Source organism: Kryptolebias marmoratus, linkage group LG6 (assembly GCF_001649575.2).
Source record: "Kryptolebias marmoratus isolate JLee-2015 linkage group LG6, ASM164957v2, whole genome shotgun sequence".
NCBI classification, from domain to species: Eukaryota; Metazoa; Chordata; class Actinopteri; order Cyprinodontiformes; family Rivulidae; genus Kryptolebias; species Kryptolebias marmoratus.
The window spans coordinates 3,774,213-3,788,117 of NC_051435.1; the positions used below are offsets into that span (position 1 = coordinate 3,774,213).

A 13,905-nucleotide genomic window follows, 5' to 3' on the forward strand; every position below is an offset into this window, starting at 1 on the left:
CTCACCTTCAGTTTTGTGTCAGATTCCTGGCGGGGGGGCGGGGGGGCGGGGTTCGCAGACGTTTCCTTGACCCCGTCCTCTCTGATGCACAGCGAAGCCTTTCTTCTCTTCAGTCTTACTTTGCAGGTGCATCGTTTCGGCAGTAGTCGAACACCGCCACGCTTTGCTGCACGCCGTTTCAATCAACATCAGTGTCAGCGGTTAGAATCATCACTGCTGATTGTGAGGGTGTCTGCGTGTGTGTCTGTGCGCGCTTGGGGACGCATTTCTGCATTGGCGGGCACCCACGTGGGCGTGTACGCAGCTGTAAGACAGCCGAATGCCCGTGCTTTACCGGGAGCTTGGCACCGGGGGAGAAAGAAAAGATCAGGGAGTTTTATGACAGATTTATAATTACAGAATCATGCATTCAGCACTACTCAGCACCAACTGTCTGTGGAAGGCAATCTGGGTGTAATTTCTGCTGATCAGGCCCACCGCAGACTTAATGGTCACAGAACATATAGAGAAGGACACACACACACATGCACACAGGGAAATGTGGTTTTGTAACTTTCAGTGACGTTCATGCAGATGAGCCCACACAGCCAGAGAACGCTGCTCTTTGAAATGTCATCTAAAATTGTGGTGCAACACCAGTTAGTGTCTTTGAGCTGAAATGATCACCGTTACTACCTGAAAACGGCATGCCGGGGCATCGAAGTGCTGCAGCTGAGCTGGAAATGATTCATCAGGCAGAGGAACACAAAACCTGGCTAATTTAAAAGTTTCTGAGATGCAAGCGGTTAAGTGGACAAACGGGCTTTTAATTTGTTTTTCGCTCTGTGATTTAGAGAAACATTTCCAAGCAACTTGGAGGAGAAGAAAACAACTGTTGCTGCAGTAAATTTGAAGCGAATCTGGCTCCCGTGGATCAAAACTTGCTTGATGAAATTTCCCCGCTCTGTGTGAGGCCGACATGAAACGCATTACACTGTCTCTGTGTTAACATTCATCAACATAATAATCTGAATTTCTCAAACAAATTAGTTTTGTAGAAAGACCTTCATTCAGTCCGAAAAACAAGTCGTTTTGGCCGCCTGCTCAAAGTCTTTTACTTTGCACAATAAAGTTATTTCCCATTTACGTTGTTTCCAGTCTTATCTAAAATAAACTCAGATGACAAGTTTTTGGGCCATTTCTTATGCAAAGTTAAACTGTACAGCGTCATTATCTGCAGGTCTTTCATTATTAATTGCCTCCTGCCACTGTAAGGGTACATCATTTGTCTGTCAGCCGTGCAGTGCAGCCCGTCTCTTTGTGTGAAACTGAATGAGCTAAAACAGTTTGAACAGGATTATTCTGCATGCTACTGACTGACTGCAAGCTGTATTGTTCCTCTTTTCTTATCATGATTTTAATCCCTTATTGCAGAAGGTGTGTGTGTCCCACAGTCAAACACACATCTGAGTACTCTCATTTGCATTTCGCTGCTCATTTCGCCGTAGATCCAGTCTGCGGGTGTATTAAACACCAGGAGGTGTAGCGCTTTAACGCTGTTTCTTGTCCTTCAGGTGTGTTTGCAACATCGACTGTTCCCACATCAGCTTCAACCCTGTGTGTGCCTCAGACGGTCGCTCCTATGACAACCCGTGCCAGGTGAAGGAGGCGTCCTGTCAGAAGCAGGAGCGCATCGAAGTCAAGTACCTGGGCCACTGCCAAGGTTCGACTCTCACACAGAAATTCGTGCACACGCTGACGCTAAAAGGCAACAACAGCACTGGAAATGGAGCGGAAGCTGTCAGTCTGACTGAGCAGATGATAGCTTCACATGAAGTGAAGACGTTTGGACAGAAAGACGTAAACAGTGATTCTGTCTCACGCCAGCATTTCAGATTTAAAGAAAGTTTCTCTCAGTAAATTGTGTGCAAAATACTTCTCAGAGCACCACATGACCTTTACTGCTCCATACTGAAGGGATAGTTTGGACAACTGGAAGTTGGACTCTGTGGAAAAGTTATAAACAGTTAATATCTTACCTGTTGTAGATAGCTCTTTGAATGTCCTCAGTTGTGACTGGACTGAAGAACTAACAGCTTGTCTGAAGCATCAACACTGATTAGAGATGGACAAAGTCTCTCTGCCTGCTCTTATTGTTTAGAATTGGTTAAAACCAAAATGTCCACCAAATCTTATTCTTGGAGCCAGAGTTGCACCCTAGAAATCTGGTGGTGTGCCTTTCATACAAAAGTCCCACCTACAAACCCTCCAAACTCACTAACAGGCTGTGAAACCGTCATTAGCAGTAAAACATGACACTTTTCTTTGAGTCTCAAATAATTAATTGAAACTAGATGTATTTTTTTAAATGCATATTTGAACATATGGTATTAAAGGTAAGAACTGCATGAATCAACAAAAATCAAAAAAAAATGAAAAAATGATCTGAAGTGTATATTTTTTTTAATCGGGCAGAGATCTCAGCTCAGTCCACGCTGGCAGCTTAGGAACAGATCAAACTTCTGTTGTTAGTGTCTTTAATTGTGTGAGAGTTAATGTGAAAGCCTGTGACTGGCGATGCCTTCATGTGGCAGAAAGAGGAAACGTTTCAGGACAAAACAATCAGAGCTGACGTGCTCTAAAACTCCAGAAAATTTTAAAAAATGACCATGTTCCCCCCTGAGATGGACTGGGTCATATCGATCAACATGCTGTTTCAGCCAGGAAAAAAAGGAGAGACAAATATCCTGAAACTTTGGGATTTAGGTTTTTGTTAGCCTTCACCCTTTACATCCTGGCATTTAGACAGCTGGTGTCCATTTTTATCCTGTTAGAAATCTCTCACTGTGGCTGCAGTCAGTTCAGAGGAGCATCTGAGAAGTTTTGGGGGGATTTTTGCTTGATTTTCAAATGTTTGCAATACAAATATAAGCTTGAGACTTTATTAAAATGCTTGCTTCTCTTTTATTACCCTTCCAGTGTTCCATAGAAAAGCAAATATAGAAAACAAAAACTAAAAAACATAAAAAAAATAATGACGTTAAAGTCGCAGAACCAGGCACATTTCATTGCATCATAGATCTGAAAACTGCTTCCACAGCTTTAAATTCAGAGCATAAATTCTCTGACCTCAAAAAAAAAGAAGAAGAAGAAAACCCATTCCAGTAATATTATAATAATTTGAAATAGATTTTGTCTAGCCGTTCAGAAGAGAAAAATTCGATGCGGCGTCAATAAGGTGAGAAGAAATGCATTATTCCCTCTGATCTTTCTTGCAGATTTTGCTCCATTTTTCCTTTTGTTCAGTATAATGCATTAGAGTAGACCGCTTCTGACTTTTGAAGAGAATGGTTTGCATTTATACGTATTAAGCACACAGGTGCACGCAGTATGACCCCTTTGTTGAGATGATAATTCACATCCACCCTTCTCCGCTCGCAATGGCATCACTTTGAATGTGGAACCCGTAATGGATGGGGCTGGAACTTGAGGAGAGGTTGCAGTGTCCTGAGAACTGCTTTAATGTGTCTTTGGCCTTTCCAGGTGACATCAAAACTGGGAACAAAGGCGATGGACACTTGCCACATACCGACCACACGGGTGAGTGCTTCTGTAATGGTTGGGGATTAGCAAAAAGCTCGTACTGTCAGTCAGAGCTGAATCAGAGTCGCTTTCAGACTTTTTTTTTTTTTCCGTTGTGCTTGATCCATTTTACTTTTTCCATTTCTTTTCATTTTTAATATTCATCTCTTCTCCCCTTGTCACATACAGTGTTTTTCTTGCACAGTAATGAATGCAGACAGGTGGCCATGAACATAAAAGTATTTAGCATTAACGTCTTTGCATGTGTGTGTGTGTTGGTCTGCATAGGGGTGGAAATAGAAGACTCGAGCAACGGAATGGCCAGTGGCTTGTCCATCCCCTGTCCAGGTGACTACAAAAACTACTGCGTCCACGGAGACTGTCAGTTCCCCAGCATGGTGGCCCAGCCCTCCTGCAGGTAATCATGCACCAGTAAACTTACACAGCTAAGCCCTGGAAGGACAGACTTTAGTTGCAGTCGTTGCATCAGAGGCAACCTTACCCCTAATATTACTTAAATATTGCTGTGCTCCTTTTACCTCGGAGGTTTGGAGCCAGATCTGATGTTAAAGAATAGTTTCAACATTTTAAATAATATCTTACATGACACAAACTACCTTTTTATAAGCTTTCACATCAGAGTCAGTTTTTGCATTACCTGGGTTTTTAGGCAGAAATATGGGCTCACAAATAACCCTAAATTTTAACGTGAATGACTAAACAACAGCAGCAGCATAAAGGTTTATAGAATAGGATTTGCATGAACCATTTTGACTTTTTTGAGATTGGAGTTGTCTTTTTTAGTCTTAGCCACGTTAGCTATTAACTCTAACCTGTTTCTCCAAACTGAGGCCGTTCAACAAGCTATTAGCGGTTAAGATATATATTATTTAAAAGAAACACGCTTCAAAACTGTTCCTTTAACTGTTTTCAGATGCACATCAGAAAACCAGCAGGATTTGATAGCCAGGGTAACTGTTATTAGCAATACAAGCCAAAAACAATGAATTTCTCTGCATTTTATGCGTGTGTCTGACTGATTTAATGAACACAAACTAACAGAAGTGGAAATAAAAAGTTTAATTTCAGCACTTTTCATGGGTGAGGTAGACATATTGGTACCGGGAGTCAGAGCTGGAGAGTGATCTCGTTTTGATGTATCTGACTTTGAGCGTTCTTTCCAGGTGATGTTTCCATCTTAAAACATGGAAATTCCAACTTCTTCGTTGAAATGAAACACACCGTGTTGTCCAATACCAGTTCAGTCCTTGCTCCAACCATTAAGGGCAACATAAAGGTGTCCTAATTCTTTTTGGGTTGTAGCAGGAGGCCAAGAAACACTCCAATATGAGTATTACAAGTATTTATAATAAAACAGATTACCAAATCATAAACTAAAGAAATTACCTCTGTACACGTTAACTAGCATGTCACTAACATCCTATTTTTCTTAAATTTCTAAGTGTTCCTGGAGACTGTAAAAGAAGAAAATGGAAACATAACTAACATAGAACCATGTGTCTAAAATCCCTGTTCAAATGTAAAATAAATCTGCAAGAACTGATGCCGTCAACATTTCAACCACTACACTCTGCAATTTTAAAAATAAGGCCCAAGGGGTCACTAAAAACTAAGGGATGGTTGTATTACTACGATCATACTTGCAGCACGATACATAAAGATGTGACTATTGCATAACAATCTACAGGGAAATAAAATGATTTTATAGCACTCTGTCCCATTAAAATAATATTGCAATTAAAAACAGTAATGGTAAATGGTCCACTGATATAAAGCACCTTTTTAATCTGAGGTTCTACAGAGCGCTTTACAATGTGTTAGTCATTTACACGCACAAATACTGGTACAGTGCTTTATCTGTGCTCTATATACGGCACAGAAGCAATGGGGTGTACAGTGTCTGCCAGCTGGAAGAAGACGACTCAGCCAGTTCTTGTGTAACAATCAAATTATATCTTTAAAGGGTAGATTTATTAACACGTCTTATGTTCGCCACAGATTTGTTCGTTTGCGCTCTCTCTGATCTGCAAACTGAAAAGAAAGTGTGTAATTTAAGACTGCTAATAGGCTGCAGAATTTAGCGGTTGCTAGCAAATGCTGAAACTCATTTACTTTTTAATCAACCTTGTTTATGTTGAGTGAATATAAGCCAGCGTGCTGAGAGATGCAAGTGTTCTGCTGTGGTGATACAGTAAGACAGGCCACTGGCCCGCCGAACATGCTTCTCTGCTTCAAATTAATCCCATGTTGGAGTTCTCAGTGCTTAATGAGGACGTTGGTGTTCCTGGCCCCACGCTTTATGATCCTCGGTTCTGTTTGGAAGTGTGCAGGGCGGACTGTGTGGGCATTAGTAGTTGCTGCTCCCACTGTGGTTTGCATATGTGCAGCAGCACAAAGTGCTAAAAGAGCAGGGTGAAGTAAAGTAAATACACTGATTAGCCCAGAACATTAACACGACTGCAATTAAGGCCAAATCTACACTACTACGGGTCATTTTATTAACTGATGTTTCTTTTGTACATCTGCACTAGGGATGGGCAATAATTTCTGAATGTTTTCATCCATGAAACTCTAAATGGGAAGATCTTTTTTCTTTTTTTGTGCCAGTAAATTGGCAAAAATTGAAGCTATTAGAAAGCAACAAGCATTTCAGATTAAGTTTAATGTAGGCTATATAAATATATTAATTAAATTCAGATTAAATATTTTGCTTTAGCATATCAATTCTCATGTTGCTTGAAGAATATTTCGCCCCAGTCCTCATTTAGATGTTCCATTGATACATAATCCCTTCCTGACCTTCACAAACTAAACCGTGTTTCCTGCCATGTCATAAAAAAATGAATCCAAGACGCTGACTCAGCTTCCTGAGGTCCATCTAGAAAAGATCAGATCTGTGGAGACCCAACTTTGCATAAAGGATGGGCATTTCAGGCAAAGCGCTGAATTTGTTGGTAATTTTTCATCTTTTCTTGAAATATTTGGTTCAGGGTGTGCCAGAAGTACCCAAACTGGAAAAGCAGCACTTCAAAATAACTTGGCGTTTCACTACCAGGGGATGGTGTAAAACCAAGGAAAACAAAAAAAGATGAAATTCACCCAGTTTAACTAGATTTAAAATGTTTGAAAATCACAGCCCATCCCTACTTTGCAGCTCGTGAAAATCTAACTATCTGCTTACAAAAACCTTGGTGCCAGACATGATGGGAAATCTGAGTCTGTGCATCCATTCTGCATGCATGCATGCATTTTGACCTAGGTTCACAGAAATCACCTGAACATAAGCATAAATATACAGACACGAGGAGACCCTGTGTCACCCCACCCACAAACACACACCGCCTCCGCTCACACACCTTTGTGCCGCTCCAGTCTGCAGCCAGGGGGTCCTGATGTCTCCCACTGCCTCTATCTTTCTCAGTTCTCCTTTAACCTGGATTGTCCCAGCCCGCCCAGCCAGACACTCTTGTTGCATACAGAGCAGTGATTATCAGATGGGGCGTGTGGAGGGTCTCTGCTGCCCCCTGCTGGTGGTAGAAACAAGGGGCTGTAGCCTAATGAGGAGGAAGCTGAGCGGTCTGGGTGGGAGTGATGCATGTCTTTCTCTGTTTGAGGGTAGAGGTGTGTGTGGTGTGTGTGTGCGCATCAGTGTGGAAATAAAGCACATCTTCCAAACAGAACAAGGTTACACTGTTCATCTCGCGCACTGTCAGGTCGAGGGGATAGAGAAAGTAAAGGAGACTGTGCGTGTCTGTTTGTGCTAAACAAGGATGTGCAGGTGTTGGCGGGTAACAACCTCCCCAGAGACGTGAAAAGCAGGTAAAGAAGAAGAGATGGGGAGAGAGAGAAGGAGAGATTAAAAGGAGGACCATTTTAGCTCATCTCTGACAACAAAGATCACCTCTATTAGTCTGTGGGGTTGTTAGCTTTGTGTGTGTGTGTTTTCCTAGACTATATCCACTCTATGTGAGCCAAATCATGCCACGTCAGGCTGCAGCAACAGTAAAGGAGCATCTAGATACGTTTGATTTATTTCTGATCGAACTGCCAAAGATTAATGAAGACATATTATGCTTTTTGATTTATTTATTTTTTTTACCTTCACAGTAATTTGCATAACTTTTCATGCATGGGCGGCAGTGGCTCAGGAGGTAGGGGTTTGTCCTGTAATCGGAGGGTTGCTGGTTCAAGCCCCCGCTCCGGCTGTCTCAGCCGTTGTGTCCTTGGGCAAGACACTTCACCCGCCTTGCCTACTGGTGGTGGTCAGAGGGCTCGGTGGCGCCGGTGTGATGGCAGCCTCACTTCTGTCAGCCCGCCCCAGGGCAGCTGTGGCTACATTGTAGCTTACCACCATCAGTGTGTGGATGAATGGGTGAATGATTGTAGTGTAAAGCGCTTTGGGGTCCTTGGACTAGATAAAGCGCTATATAAGTGCAAGCCATTTACCAAGCCATGCATGTTTAAAAAGTCCATGAAAAGGGCGCTTTGGCTTCCCTCCAGAAAATAGTGTTCCTGAATCACCAGAAAGGTGTCTTTTATACTCTGCGCTTTGCTTCTAATGCATCATGCCTTCCCAACTCTGGGTCCACGTGTTATTGGCGTTTTGTTAAGACTCAAAGATAGACGCAGGCAGTTAGATGGTTGCCCTCCTTTCATGGCAGGGGATGATATCAACAACATAAATGTTAATCTGAGAATCTCTTTCATAATTTATCATAATGCTGATGTTGAGTCAAGAGTCTTTCTGATCCGTTTTCCAAAGTAATTAGCTTCACCAGCCCGTAGCTGTTGTTAGGATTTGGGTTCTTGTCTGGTTGTTCTTTGAGTTTCTTTTGTGTTCGGGTTTATTGTTCTGTTTAGTTTCGTCAGCTGGTTTTCCCCTCCCTGTACCCTCTGTGCTCTTTGTCATATTCTCTTGTCCTCAGTCTTTCATTTGTCTGCCTGCCACGCCCATCTACACCTGCCCCGAGTTTTGTAATCACTCACCTGTGCCCACTTCTCCTAATCACCTCCTGTCTTTAAAACCTGGTCATCTCCTCCACCAACTGGTTGTTGTCATTTTTACGCACTGTCTCGTTCCCTTTATGTCTTGCCTCTTGTGTTTCGTTCTTGTTTGGGTTTTGTTTTTGTTTTTCTTTATTTATAATAAGTTAGGTTTTCATTAAGCTCATGTCATGAGTCTGCACAGTCCACCCAACCTGACATCTTCAGATGTCGACAGTTTTAAAGACGCATAGAAAATGTTCTGTGGTACTCACAAGTTCTGTTATGTGATTTGTGTAAGAATATCTGAAAGAAAGTGTTTTTTTGACGTTTTATTTTATGCTGCTTTGTAAATGCACTTGGTTAGGGTTAGGAAAAACATTGTGATTTGATTAAAAGACACAATAAAATCCATTGTACTGACATTTTCCCACATTGTCATAGCAGCACATTGTGTGAAAGGCATTGCACCAACAAAAGAGGGGGGTAGACTGTGCTTTCAGAGCCGGCACTGCAGGTTCCACATCAAGCAACAGCATTCAGAAAACTAAACCAGAATTAGTTGTAGCTATTAATTCCTGTATGCATGCTACAGATGTTTTCTAAAAGGTCTGGGTTTGGATTGCATTTTTACAGCTGGCAGTAATAAAGTTTATTGTTAAGTTTGCTCACATAATGCACGGTCAGATTGTTTTCTGCTTCAATTGTGGTCATTCTTCAATGACCCTGATTATTTTTTTTAAGACCAAATCTTTTAAAATTAGCTTGTGGAGAATCACACATCAACTAAGCTCAGTTATTCTGCAGCAGCGAACGTTAACATGTTCTATAACTCCTTTATCAGGGTTTGAAGAACAAAGAGAAGTTTATGCAAGTGCTCTGTGTGTGAACATACTCGCTCTCAGACCCTCTATTTCTTATTTGAACCCCCATCAAGCAAAGAAAAGAAACCACAATATCTTTATCAAAAACGTTCTGAAATTTCAATTAAAAATGCAGCAAAAAATGAACCTGCGCTAAGAAATGACTCACTTCTTCTTACTGTTTCTCTTCACTCCTGTGTGTGTGTGTGTGTGTCCAGTTGTCACTCAGGCTTCAGAGGCCCTCGATGTGACATCAAAGAGTACAACGTGCTCTATGTGGTGCCAGGCTCTGGAAAACTGCACTACGTCCTCATCGCCTCTATCATCGGAGCCCTCCAGGTGGTCATCATCTGTGTGGTGGTGCTCTGCATTACCAGGTGAGTCATGCCCTTAAGGACGGACACACACACGCACACACAGTCGTCTCGATGACTTCAGAGGACATTATATGAACTGATTTACATAAGTTTCCTGGAGACTTACTGAGCCTGTAACCATAACTACTGCTTCACTAACTCCACAGTCTCAGCACAGGAAAACATGTCTTCATCTGAGGATTCGATTGTTTACATATTCAAGTTGATGTTGGCATGATGTGACTGAGGACTGCATGTAAAACACTAAAACAGCTTATTAGTGACTTGGGTTTTTCTTATGAATGCATGTTTGTAGACAGATTTGAAGAGTAAAGGATGAATCTGGTTATTTTTTTTTAACACTGATGTTTTTACACATGTGGTTCTCATGCAAATGATGGTTTGTGGGAAGGTTTATAAAGGCTAGGGAAAAATACATTTTCTTCCCACTTTTGTTTCTTGCGTTGAGTATACACAGGTAATCATAATATCTGTGCTCGTGATGGCAGCGTGGAGCAGGAGGCAGACTGACAGATCGATGACTCCTCTACAGTAACGAGGCCGTTATCTGCTCTGTTGTGGTGAAGAAGAAAATGAGACAAAAAGAGAAACTCTTGATTTACTGGTCCATCTACGTTTCCCTCATGATGCTGAATACAAGCGGCTGAAATGAGCTTCCTCTGTAGGGCGGCCGGGCTCAGCCTTAGAGATGAGGTGAGGAGCTGAGAGAGCCGCTGCTCCTCTGCAGCAAAAGCTGAGGTGCTTCAGACATTTGATCAAGATTCTCCTGTGTGCCCCTTCATGGCCCAAAGGAGGAGGCCTTGGGACAGACTTGGAGCTCACTGCAGGGATTTTATAACTTCTTTTAACTGGGAACACCTCAGGGTTCTCTAGGAGGAGCTGGAGAGTGTGGCCGGGGATGTCTGGTTTCCCTCGTGGACCTGTGGCATCCATGACTCGACTACAGACAAGCAAAGCAAAGTGGAAGAATGAATGAATAGATCAAAAAAGGGGTTTGGATTAATTATTTAGAAGAAACAGTGATAATTGCTTTTGGTAAAATTATAAAAATACACTTCAGATACATACAGGTGCTTAGCCTTTGGGCATTGTTACCCTCCCTTTTTAAGTAAAGACAACCCCTTGACTGGAACCAATGGGGAAATTCTGAGCTATTTGCTAAAATAACAGCATTAAGTCAGAGTGCAACTTAAAAATATCTGGATTCCTGTTGTTAAAGCTTCAGAGGACTCTGTGTGCTCACCGAGTAGCTGCCTCATTGTCAAGTTGTTGACGTTCTACCTCTCGGATGGCCTGAACAGCTAAAGAAGTGCAAGTTTTGGCACTTTTAGCCTTTTTATTTTTCAGCAGTGCATGGACAGATTTAGGTCCTCACAGCAGCACTGATTCCTGAGCCATGCATACAAACACAGCAAAGTAATAAACCTTAGTGAAATATTTACCATCTTATGAGCATTTTGAAATCAAAAGCTCCTGAGCTTGGAGAAAACAGCAGAAAGGTCACCTAGCTCCTCACCCCAGGGAGAAAAGTACTGTCACTTTCCCTGAGGGCGCACGCATCTGAAAATGTGCTGCATGTGCAGACACACGAAAATAGTATCTGTGTTGGTTGTGGCAGTTTTGTTTTAACAAGCATTATGTAATCATAGTAAAAAAAGAAAAATCTTGCACACATATATTACTAACAAAACACACACACACACACACACACACACACATATATATATATATATATAGTATAGCCTGCAGCTTGTCTGCCTCTGGCTGACCTTAGCAATTTATGACATTTAATAAAAGATTTTAAGAGTTTTGGCCGAGACAAAACTGCTCCTCTGAGCAAAGGAGGGCAGGAGGAAGAGGAGGAAGTGGAACAGAAAGAAATAGCGAGTGGTTGTTAAAAGAGCAGGGGGAGAAGATAAAGAAGCAGAAGGAGAATTTATAACACAGAGAGCAGCTCTGGTGGCACTAATGTTTCCTGCAGCTCAGCGATACCCATTAAACAGATATTTTTTAAAAAACACACAGCCTTGTAGAAGTTCACTGCTCGACACGTGGCGCGCAGCTTATTGAATCTGAACACACCAGGGGATTATTGTCAAGCTCCATCTATGCAGAGCTTGTATTGCATTTTATGAATGTTGCCAGACTTTTATAGGATTTCTGCTTATTTCCCCATTCAGTTAAAGGACAAACAGGTGGGAGCAGAAAAGGTCATCGCTGCGCTTTGCCTCTTGTGTATGACATTCTGTCACATCCAGGAAAAGGTCCGCTCGAAAGAACTTTCTCTGTCAAATACCACAGTGTTACCATATTATTCTCTGTGTCCTCTGAAAAGAACAAAATGATTCAAACTTTTTGGCTTACTCTCAGAATCAGAACAAATATGAAACATATAAATGGTTCCAGTTCTTGCGTCTTTGTGCCCAGTTTGTCTCCTTTTAATTCCAGTTGGAATCTGTTATAAGTGTTGTTTTAAGTAAATATTACCAAGGTGATCTTCTTTATCATTTAATCTCTGTACAGGAAGTGCCCACGGACCAACAGGATCAACCGGCAGAAGCAGAACAATGTCCACTTCAGTTCTGAGAACACCATGCGCGCCTCCACTCGACTTATCTGAGCCCAGATACGCCGGACAGAGCCGCCCCCTCCTCACTCTGGGAGCGCTCTGGCGTTAGATGTTCCCCTCGTAGGCCAACCGTGACAGTTAGCATCTGCCTCCCTTCACTCTTCTCCCTCTCTCCCTTCGACGAAAGGTGTGAAAACGCCCGCGGAGGGCGTCGGCGTTGCAAAGACTGAGCTGGCACGGCGGCAAGCGGTGACACTCGCACGTTGGGATGATGCGGCCATGAGTCGTCACCGCTGCTGACCTCCGACCTTCCAGCTGCCGGACGAGTCTCCTTGCACCTTTTTTTCTGAGGTTTTTACTCCGAAGGACATTAAAGGGCGGAGGGGGAGAGAGTGTCTAGGACACTGAATGTGAGTGTGTGTGAGTGTCTATTAGATGTGTGCGTTTTGGTGGAGGCGGACTAGCCGGCCTCTGTTCTTTGTAGATGAGGGGTCCAAGCAAACCGGGGTAGTGCAAAGCAGGGTAACGGGCTTTAACTGCAGTGTGTGTCCAGTCTGGGAGGGGGGGAGGGATGTGGGAGGGGTTTTGGGGCTACACGTGATGCCTTGCACCTTGTGTTATAGGAGACCTTTGACAGAGGGCACAATGTTATTATAGAGCTCTCTGTTCGGTTTGACGACCACGTCAGCTACTGTTTCTTGAGTTCTATTTCCAATAGTTATTACAACATTGTCTTGATGGGGTCATTTTTTTCTGTAAATGTAAATAAATAATTTATATCACGAAATGTATCATGCTGTGTCAATCTCTGTGCAGTGAGATGTAAATAACAGCGTTATTCTTTGTAAAAACAACAGCTTTTATCTCATATTTGTATTTTATAATACATAGAATTTGGGTAAACAATGATTTTCACTTCTGCAGCATTAAGTACCTTTATTTAGGCACTTAATATAAGACAGATTTAATGATATAGAAAGTGTCCTGTGAAGGTATCACTCATTCCCTTGGGTTATGTTTTAACACCGTAGCCTTAAAACCTTGAATTAATAATTTGCAAACATTTGCTTTCAAGGTGGAAACAATAAAAGTAAAACAAGAAAGATCAACAATTAGTCTGCATGTGTTCATCTCCGAAGCCAATACTTCATAAAGCTTTTTGCAGCCATTACAGCCTTTATGGTAATGACTCAATAAGTCACTGGTATTAATGTCCATTCTTTATTGTATTCTCTAAAACAAAATGAGGTCAGAGCTGTGACTGTAAACCATTTCAAGACTCTTAAATTCCCCCCCTCAAATTACTTAAGTGCTCACAGAAAGATTAATCTGGAGTTGTTTTTAACTACAGTCCAGTTTTGTTTGATTTAATTTGGTAGGATTATTGTTTCCTGGATGAAAATGTACACCAGGATACTCCAGTTCTGCTTTAACAGGTTTTTCCTCCCAATCAAAACCAGTTTTTCCTTAATTTGTTTGCATTTATTATCCCTTCATTTTTTACAAACGCTTCAAGCTCTGCCAATAACAA

General features: G+C 42.0%; 1 protein-coding gene across 1 annotated transcript in view; it reads left to right on the top strand.

The window, feature by feature from the left end:
* The window catches only part of tmeff2a (transmembrane protein with EGF-like and two follistatin-like domains 2a), a 131,090-nt gene extending 117,925 nt beyond the window's left edge, over nucleotides 1–13,165 (top strand). The window contains exons 6-10 of the mRNA XM_017430399.3: nucleotides 1,554–1,702; nucleotides 3,523–3,579; nucleotides 3,850–3,979; nucleotides 9,647–9,805; nucleotides 12,329–13,165. Of these exons, the coding sequence (XP_017285888.1) occupies nucleotides 1,554–1,702; nucleotides 3,523–3,579; nucleotides 3,850–3,979; nucleotides 9,647–9,805; nucleotides 12,329–12,425 (592 nt within the window). The 3' untranslated portion in view covers nucleotides 12,426–13,165. The remainder of the gene's footprint in view (nucleotides 1–1,553; nucleotides 1,703–3,522; nucleotides 3,580–3,849; nucleotides 3,980–9,646; nucleotides 9,806–12,328) is intronic.
* The last annotated feature ends 740 nt before the right edge of the window (nucleotides 13,166–13,905 follow it).